The 9,643-nt window shown below is 49.3% G+C and overlaps 1 protein-coding gene across 1 annotated transcript; it reads right to left on the minus strand.

The window, feature by feature from the left end:
• Nucleotides 1-6,448: 6,448 nt before the first annotated feature.
• Nucleotides 6,449-8,631, minus strand: LOC123440964 (putative serine/threonine-protein kinase-like protein CCR3). Its single transcript, XM_045117503.1, has 2 exons — nt 6,957-8,631; nt 6,449-6,835 (listed from the first exon to the last, which is right to left on the minus strand). The coding sequence occupies exons 1-2, from the start codon at nt 8,589-8,591 to the stop codon at nt 6,695-6,697; spliced, it is 1,776 nt and encodes a 591-aa protein (XP_044973438.1). The 5' UTR covers nt 8,592-8,631; the 3' UTR covers nt 6,449-6,694.
• Nucleotides 8,632-9,643: the final 1,012 nt, after the last annotated feature.

The following is a 9,643-nucleotide window of genomic DNA, read 5'->3' on the forward strand; positions in this document are numbered from 1 at the left end:
TTAGGCCAAAAGACTCAAGAGATTCAAGCACTACTTTAAAAATCCCTAAGCCAGAAGTGTCATCCACTTTCAAGAACCCCAGAAAGTACTCCTCAATTTTTATTTTCCCATCAGACAGATTAACACATCGAACTAAAAAAGTCATTTGTTCTTGATGACTAACATCAGGGGTGCAATCTAGGATAACGGAGAAATACTTGGCCTCTTTAACAACCTTTATGATAGAACATGTGATGTCAGAAGCCAAAAGAGATATCAACTCATTCTGTATTTTATGACTGAGATAATGATAATGGATTTCTTTGTTCTCAATACGTCTAAGGTGATCTTGCATTACCATGTCAAATTCTGCAATCATCTCAATGCAAGCTAAGAAATTACCATTACCATCCTTGTAAAGCTTCTCACTATTTCCACGAAAAGCCAAGCTGCGTTTACCAAGATATTTCACAACGACTATTATTCTTAACAGAACTTGCCTGACACGTTCTTTCTCCTTCGTTATTTGATGTTGCAATTCCTTGTCAATTGTCTCCTCTTTCCGCAGTATAACCCTCAATTCATTCCACTTGTTCATGTTATTAATATGCTCGATGCTATTTTCATGTTCTTTAAGCTTCTCACTAATATGCCTCCAATGTCCTAATCCATCATGTGCTAAGGAACTTTGAATCCAGATGGTGCTAGACTTGAAGATCTTACAACAAAAGCAAAAAACTTTGTTGACATCTTTTGAATAAACTAGCCATTTCCTATCATGTTCCTCTCCATTGCTTAATTTTCTACAATAATGAGTGCACGAAAAATGTATTCCATCATCATCTACATGGTATTCCATTTTATCCTCTTTGACAGGCGCTTTCTCAACTAAAATATCTCTTGCTTTATTATCAAGACTGTCCCAATTTCTTGGATCATAAATATCAGCAGTATAAACTGGTTGCTCATCAACACTAGCAGATTCAATATGTGCATCTGATGAATTACCTACATCCTCGGAGCCACTTACATTGCTATCGCCGATGTTGGAGTTGATATTTTCTTCTTGCTGACCAGAGTCCGAATTTTCATTAGTCGGTTGCTCTTCCACTATGGCAACAATCGCCAACGCATCATCTGGATTTGGCGAAGTACTCCAAGCACCAATATTACTTGGCTTGAGAAATTGTCGAATACCTCCGCGTTGCGAGTTTATCAATTTTTTCACGGTCATCTTTTTTTTCCTTTTGTCGCTACCCGATGGATATTTCCTCTTGTTGGCCGGCATGACAACAAACACAATGCTGAAAACAAAAAAATGTTGCATCAATTGTTGAACGGTGCCAGCTGTGAACCAAAAAAATCTGCACATGAATGAAAAAAGAATTTATATATCACCTGATCCTGAATCTTGATGGCCAAATTTCAGATTTTCAATACTCTGTACTGTACGTGTGTGTACTGTGTAGACTATATTCTGCAGGTCTGCACATGAATGAAAGGAATTAAGCACGGCATACTAATTTCTGTAGTCTGTAGGCTTGCTGAAATCGTTTTAATCAAAGAACGGTTAATTACCAGAGGACGGCGGCGAGTAGATGAGTACAGGCTGGCTGCATGCGTGATGTGTCTGACTCTCCTGTTGTCTTCCGTGATCAACCCGACGTTCTGTTCACTTTCAAACTTTCAAGCGTCTGCGTCCTGCTGTCCTACAAGGCTGCTCCCGTTGCTGCGCTGTGTTCTGAAGACAGGGCCAGGGTCTCTCCTGCTGTCCTGCAGGACTGCTTCTGCTACGTACAGCCAGTCGGCCACTACGGCGACGTCAGCGGCGGACAGTAGCTAGGGCTCGGTAAAGGAATCGTCAGATTGCTTGTTTTTTGTTTTCTAATGATCCTAGGTTATGTCGCTGAAATCAAGCGACCGAGAGATCCTTTCCTTCTAATAATATGGGCCCTAATCTAGCCTACATACTAATATACATATAGGCTGCATACATACCTGGGGGGGGGGGGGGGGGGGGGGCTGTCTGCGCATTGGTGAGGGCTGCTCGGATGTTGTTGACGCGGGACAGCGAGGTTGACGAGATTGCCAACACTGCCCAGAGCTCATGTGCATGGCTGATGGAGGTAACCTGCACGAGTGTCTCTTTGGAGAGATTGTTGAGAAGATAGCCAAGTACCTGCTGATCTTCTCAGATCCAGATCGCATGAAGAGGGTTGGGAATGGTTTCCTCCTTGCCATCCTTGTCCTTGCCGACGACGACTTTGGCCGGCTCCGGTATGCTTCCATCCACGTAACCGAAAACACCAGCTCCACGAAGCTGCGGCGCGATCTGGGTGCGCCACATGATGTAGTTGCTGCAAGTAAGACGCTCGGTGATTTGGCCGGTGAGGGTGGGAGTGGAGGTGCTGGAGGAGGCCATGGCAGCAGGATGCGGCGAGGGAGGTTCTAGCGCTAGATGGGAAGAGCTAGGTTCTGATTACCATGTGAGAACGTCGTACCCAACCTTGGACGAGAGTTGCATGTTAAATAGAGGGTTCGCAACACCCTGAGATAGCGTTACAACGTTTGAATTACATCTTGGAGAACAAGAGATAAGAGAGAGAGAGATATTCGGTTTGAAGGAGATTACAACCATTTAAACTAACTCTATCTTATCTATCTACCTTGCGATCCAAGAGATCTTTCATGTGTGCGTGTAACTTCTGCAATATTGTTAACACCAAGTTACAGGTTGGTGGTGCGCAGTCTGCCGCTCACAGTGAAGAGCACTCAGCTCCGTCTCCTCTTCAGCGAGCATGGCAAAGTGTCCAGCGCCGAGGTGATCTGCTATAAGAAGACCGGGGCGTCAAAGGGTATTGGTCATGTGACCATAGAGATGACACAGGCCCATGAGGAAGATGCTCTTGCTGCTCTTAGTGGACTGGTTTTGGATGGATGTCGTGTCGAGGTTAGGTTGGTCAAGGAAGGGCAGCCATGACGGCGGCGGCGGCGGCAGCGTATACATGTCAGAAAACCTGGATTTTCATTTTGTGATTTATAAAGATCAATATGGATTTCACATGTTGGATGTGTTGCTGCTCATAGACCACTTTGCCCTGCAGTTACAGCTGTATTTTTCGGTGGAGTGATTGATCAAGCTAGCCTTATTTTTGGGGAAGGAGGGAGTACTCTTTTAGATCACAAATAAGCATTGTTTTTCTTTTTTACAAATATGCTTAAAAAGGAGGGCAGGAGTCTTGCATTTGTGCAAATGGCGGGCAAAGTTGCGCACGTATATGAAGTTATCATGAATGCTTCTCCTTTTGATGAAAGCGTTTTAGGCATTAGAGACAAGCGCGTCCATGTAAGGTGTCAGTCGGAGTGAGAGGACCTTAGAAATAATTTTGGCAATGTCGCGAATAAGGCTAATGGGCCTATAGTCTGAAATACCCTCCGCGCCCTGATTTTGAGATTATAAAGGAACCACATTGGCAGAGTTTAGCCATTGAAAGTTGGGCGTGTGGAGGAAGTCAAAGCGAATGATGAACCTCATGATGTCGTTCTTGATGATCGCCCAACGGTTATTGAAAAACATGCCCTTGAAACTGTGAGGGCTGGGGACCTTGCCACTTGGCAACTCCTTAATAGCCGCCCAAACCTGTTCTTTAGAAATAGCATCATCCATACAACGAAGATCAAGAGGTTGCAGGTTTAGATCGTCCTAATTGAAATCAAGATTACTTGCGTCTCCCTTGTCTATGGCCTGCGAGAAGTGGTCATGAATGATTTTCTCCTTTTGCTTGTGATCAGTAACCCAAGCGTGCATGTGCTTGATCCGATGGATGTGATTCCTTCGACGTCGAGCGTTGACGCGGCGATGGAAAAACTTCGCATTTGCATCTCCTTCTTCAAGGTTGGACATCCTAGCGCATTGGTTTTGCGTGATTGTTGAAGCACCGCCAAGCTCATAACTGCCTTTTGAGTCTTGATCAAAGATCTATCTTCACACTAGAGAGGGAGCGATGCTCTTAGGCAATGTCGAAACGCAAGATGACAAACAAAGCCGCATGAAAGAGAATCTTAGCCTTGGTGAAGAGCTGCTTGCTCCATTCTGAGAGTCGGATAGCAATCTTCTTGAGCTTGTGATACAGGATGATAAAAGACTCAATCCATGCACGTTGGATAACCTCATGGAATCCAGGAAAGGAAGCCCAAAAGTTTTTAAACTTGTAGGAGCGCAGCCTCCAAGGTTCTTTGTCATCGGCAAGCAGGATAGGACGGTGATCAGAGAGGCGGGAGAGGGCAGTAGAGACGATTAGAGACCTGTCTTCATCTCAGTTAGGCGTCATATAAATCCCCGCAAGTGCGTCGTGGAAGCTGAAGCTTCTGCCATATTGGCTGGGCTTAAATCGCTGTCTGCTTTGCTTAGGGGCCACATCATCATGGAGACAGATTGCACTAAGGAGCTATAACAGGAGACCCCTGTCAAGTCTACATTTTGCTTGGTGATTTTTTCTCATTAAGTTTGGATTTCTTACCACAAGTGCCACGTGGTCATTCTACTCGATGATTCATGACACAAAGAACACACTCACTAGCTTATGATCTCTGAATGTAAACTATCGTGCTTGAGCGTTTTTACTTGGGCAAGCCGGCCTTTTCTCCGGCAGCGAGCGTGCTTCCGGTGGCCCGCCGAGGTGAACGACCAAACGAGCAGCAGAGCAGTATGCAGCGAGCAGTCGGGCAGTGGGGAAAGCGAAGGCACCAACGGCAGATGGTGGGGATAGATCGAATCGAAGGGTGACGGGGCTCCCAGCCGACATGTAGCGTCAGCAGAGGCCGACAATTCCCGTCCAATTGTTCAAGTCACGGGGAGTACTTGCTGCGAAAAGAAAGGGTACAGAAACAAGGTAGGGCGAACGTCATTGTGTTGATTAACTCTTAACAGTTAGAGCAACTTCAACGGTCGATTCAAACAGATGATGATTTTGTCCGCTTTTCGTTCGTTTGGGTTGGTCTGTCGAACACTAACATTCACTTCGGCGTTTGGATCAGCGCATGCGCTCAGCGCTGACCTACCGGCGCGTTAAAAAAAGTATTTTCAAAAATAATATTCAAGCATTAATTAAACATTAAAAGCCGGCCACGAAGCCGGCGAGAGTCCACGGGTCCCCATTACATTAATTGAAAAGGAAAAAAAACCTAGGCGTCCTCGTCGTCGACGATGAGGTTGGGTTGCGCCGGCGCGGGGGCGGGCTATGCCGGCACGGGCAGTGCTGGTGGCGGCGGCGGTGCGCAGCACGGGCGTGTTCATTCACCAGGCGCAGCGCCCTCTTAGCATGCATGGAGGTAGGTGGCCTCCTCCGGAAGCAGCGCGCGGGCACAGACAACGAGGGTGTCGTCATTGCTCTGGGAGTAGCCGGGCGCAGCACGACCTCGCTCGTGCGCTGGCGCGGGGGCGGGCTATGCCGACACGACAGTGCTGGTGGCGGCGGTGGCGCAGCACGTGCGCGTTCATTCACCAGGCGCAGCGCCCTCTTAGCATGGAGGTAGGTGGACTCCTCCGGAAGCATGAGGGTGTCGCCATTGCTCTGGGAATAGCTGGCCGCAGCACGGGCGCACTCGTGTGCCTGGCGCATCACCCTCTTAGCCTGGAGGTAGACGACCTCCTCCGGGAGCAGCGCGAGCATAGATGACGGATGTGTTGCCATTGTCCATGGCTGCTGGCTAGGGTCGCCGACGAGGAAACAAAGGGGTGGCGAGATGGGGACCGGGGGTGTTCTAGAAGCAGATGGCTGACATCCACCGCACGCTCGGATTAAAAAAGTCCGACCGCGGACGCTGACGCGTGGGCCCGAGGAAGGTGACTGTCATAAATTATGTTGACCATGGTGGTTGGGGCAGACACCGAGAAGGCGCGCGTCCGCATCGTTGCATTTCAGTACCAAATTTTGGTCGAAAATGGATCGACGAGGACGCGTTTTGGAAACGAATCGACGCTTTAGGCCATCACTTTTGTCTGTACAGCCTCAAACGGATGACTACGAACGAAATAAATCGCTCCATTGAAGTTGCTTTAACTCCTGAGTTTCTTGCGCTTGCCATTTGCCATGTCCGATGAGCAACAAACCTAACCAGAAGATGGGCCATGGTCAAACGCAGTAGACAGTAGCGTCTTGCATGTAACCAAGACGGCGTGATTTGGAGTTAAGTCCCGTGAATAGCATTTATTTTAGTATTTTTGGCAATGCATATTTAATGAAAAAGACGATTTTCTTTGACGATGAGATGTGTACAGTTTTTTGCATGTGTTCATAAAAATAGGGCGTGCATATATGCATTTATGGGATGAGCGTATGTGTGTATATGGACGATTGCATTTGTATTGTGTTAAAAAAACGTCATGACTATAGGGGTATAAATATGGGTAAAATACGTACAGAAATCAAACAAGGGTTGAATCGGGTTAAATTTTCGTGGGCCGGTCAAAACAGTAAAAAAAAACTCCTCGCGGGGTGGCGTATAGCTTCCACGTAGGGGCAGCTAGACGACAATTGTTCGAGTCACGGCGAATACTTGCTGCGAAAAGAAAAGCTAAAGAAACAAGGTAGGGCGAAGGCCATCGTTCCATCAATCCTTTTGGAAGTCTCCGACGACCGACGAATGGGGTCAAGGGCAAAGTTCCTTCCCTTGTAGCCGCCAAACGAGATCATAACAAATGGTCGATTAGTGACTAGATAGAGCTTGTAATCTTAAGGTGCTGCGTCTGCGTGCCGTCGATGGAGCTGGAGCAGCTTCCGCCCGGATCAGACGCGCATTTCTCGTGGCCGCCACCGCCTGGAGGATCCTCCGCCAAAGTGATCTCCGAAGGCTCCTAATCAATGAAGAGACCACAACCACAAAGTAAGCAGCGAGCCCTCTTGATCACAACATATGAATAGTAATTGAATGCATTCATGTAAGAGAGTTTGATCAGTCTGTAGACTGTAGTGTACCGTCTGGGATGGGAAGGCTGCCCATGGGACGTCGATAACACGTTCTGGTGACTCGTGAACGGAGCTTGGGTCGTCCCTGCAGAAAAATTCGAGCGCCGTCTCGAGGTTGGCCACGATGTCGGATATGGTCGGCCGGTCCTTCCCTTCCTCCTTCACGCAGCATCGTGCAGTCTGTGCCACATGCTCCAGCGCCCGGAGCTGCCCGGGCGTTGGCTCCGGCACGGGTCGAGTGTCCAGCAACCCTCTAATATTGCCGGCCTCAATGATGGGGACGGCGAAAGATGCCATACGTATACCTCCCTGTTTGAACTCCTCACTTGGCATTTCACCGGTCAGAACCTCGAGCATCACAATGCCTAGGCTGTACACGTCGTTCGTCGGCTTCATACAACATGTTGTCACGTACTCTGGGTCGAGGTACCCAAATGTGCCATGAATGCCCGCAATGGTCATCCCCGACTCCTCGCTCGCCATGTCCCAGACGACCGACGAGCCAAAGCCTGACACAAGCGGCACCCAGGTGGCGTCGAAAAGGATGTTTTGCGACTTGATGCACCTGTGGATGATGGGCGGGTTGGCATGACAGTGCATGTGCTCGACGGCCCGCGACACGCCGAGGAGCACCTCGATGCGCATCTTCCAGGACACCGTCACCGGCGACAGCACGGAGGGGCCTCGATCATGGAGTAGGTGGTCGAAGAGCGTGCCGTTCGCCTTGCAGTCGTAGACGATCAGCCACTCGGGCTCTTTCGGCTCCTTTCTCCACCAGGATAGCAGACGCTTTTTCTTCTGTTGCGGGATTGTTGACAGGCGCTTGTCCTTCTTTGCAGTCACACACGATCCAAGAAGGCGGACGATGTGTTTGTGTTGGAGCCGTGGTAGGATGTCCATCTCCGTGCGGAATAATTCCTCAAAGAGGTAGGACGGGCAGTCCCTATTGCGTTTGACGGTCACCTCTCGCCCATCGTGAAGCCTTCCCCTGTACAGACCTATATAGGTGCCGATCTCGAGCACCCTGTGAGGTGCGAAGTAATCAGTGGCAGCCACGATTTCTGCAAACGTGAATTTACGGATTTCATACGGTACTACTTCCTGTTCGCCACGACCACCGTAGACTCCTGAAAAAGAGACCATATATAAGCACGCAGCATTCAGGGAGACGCGAGACAAATTTGTACCGCAGATGTACATACCTCCGGCTTCGGCTCCGGCTCCGGTGGTGTCAAGGAGCTTGTAGATCCGGTCGAGACGGCGTGCAATGCCGATGTGGCTGGTCACGGGGAAGAGGAGGAGGTAGAAGTCGATCTTGTTCTGCATCTCTCTGAACCTTACGGCCTTCCTGCCGGCCATGAAGAAATGGTACGCGGCGCTGCTCCTCTGGCAGGACTGGAGGAGCTCGTGGGCTTCCCGGAGCGTGTCACCCAGCCCGGCCATCTGCCGCGCCGCCTCCGGGTCCTCCACCAGCGGCAGCAGCCGCGAGATTATGAGCACCCGACGCGCGAGCTGCTGGCACTCCCTCCTGTTCTGCCGCGCCGTCTCCGCAGCCTGCGTGATCCTTGAGATGAGCCCGCCGACGTCTGCGCCGACAAGCTGTGCCACCGTCGCCACTTCACTCAGCTCACTCCACAGCGTCATGGCAGCCGCCTAGTAATTAGCTAAGGTGACCGGCACACAAGGGCCTTCGATTTATACGTGCTCACTCCCTCCATGGTGGGCCAAAGCCGTAGAAACCGCGTTGCGGTCGTGGTTGACGGGGAGGGGGCGCTTCCGGGAAACTCCCCACGAGGGTGCAGGGGACGCCTTTGACGAGTTTTGCTGAGTTAATTACAAGAGAGTGCCATAATTGGGGCTGTGCCCATAAGTTGGTGTCATTTTTCAAATTTTTTGCAAATACGTATCAAGATACAGGCCGTATTTTGTAGATCACGTATTTATACGTATAGATGCTCTTTCTAACATACATGGCCCACCTGTCAGCCTCTTAAAGGAAAAACCGCCCGGACCGCTGCGGCTAGGGGGAAAACCGGCTGGCTGCGGGGAAAACCCTTCGCTGGTCGCACTTCTTCTTCGGCTGCGGGGAAAACCCTTGGCTGGTCGCACTTCTTTTGGCTGCTGCTGGCTCTCTTCTTCCCTACCCCCGCTGCTCCTCTCCTGCTCTTCTTCGCCGCCGGCAGCCGAGCTCCGCCACGCCATGGAGTTTGAGGAGGAAAGCAGCGACGACAACAGCCAGGATTACTCTCAGATGCTCTGAAAAACAGTGAGGACGACGAGAAATACGAGGTTAGTGCTCACAGCTAGGGTTAGGGTTCTATCCGGATGCATTTGGGGATTTTAGTGTCTGTTTTAGGGTATAGTGCAGCTGCATTTGGGGATTTAGGTTAGGTTGGGATTTAGTGCTGCTTAGGATTTAAGTGCAGCTGCATTTGGGGATTTAGTGCTGATGCATTTGGGGAATTAGTGATGCTTAGTTAGGATTTTAGTTAGGTTTGGTGATTTGGTGAATTATATTGTAGTTTGGTAGCCTGATTAGGATTTGGTGATTTGATAATTGTTATAATTTGGTAGGGGTTATGGTTTTAGTATGGTTTCTTAGTAATGATTTTTTCTTGCTTTAGATTTATGATAGCATTGAAGATAAGGATTATAGAGGGCTTGAGTTGGATCTTATGGTTTTCTGCCGGAAGCAT

This window comes from Hordeum vulgare, chromosome 3H (genome assembly GCF_904849725.1).
Source record: "Hordeum vulgare subsp. vulgare chromosome 3H, MorexV3_pseudomolecules_assembly, whole genome shotgun sequence".
In the NCBI taxonomy this organism is placed as follows: domain Eukaryota; kingdom Viridiplantae; phylum Streptophyta; class Magnoliopsida; order Poales; family Poaceae; genus Hordeum; species Hordeum vulgare.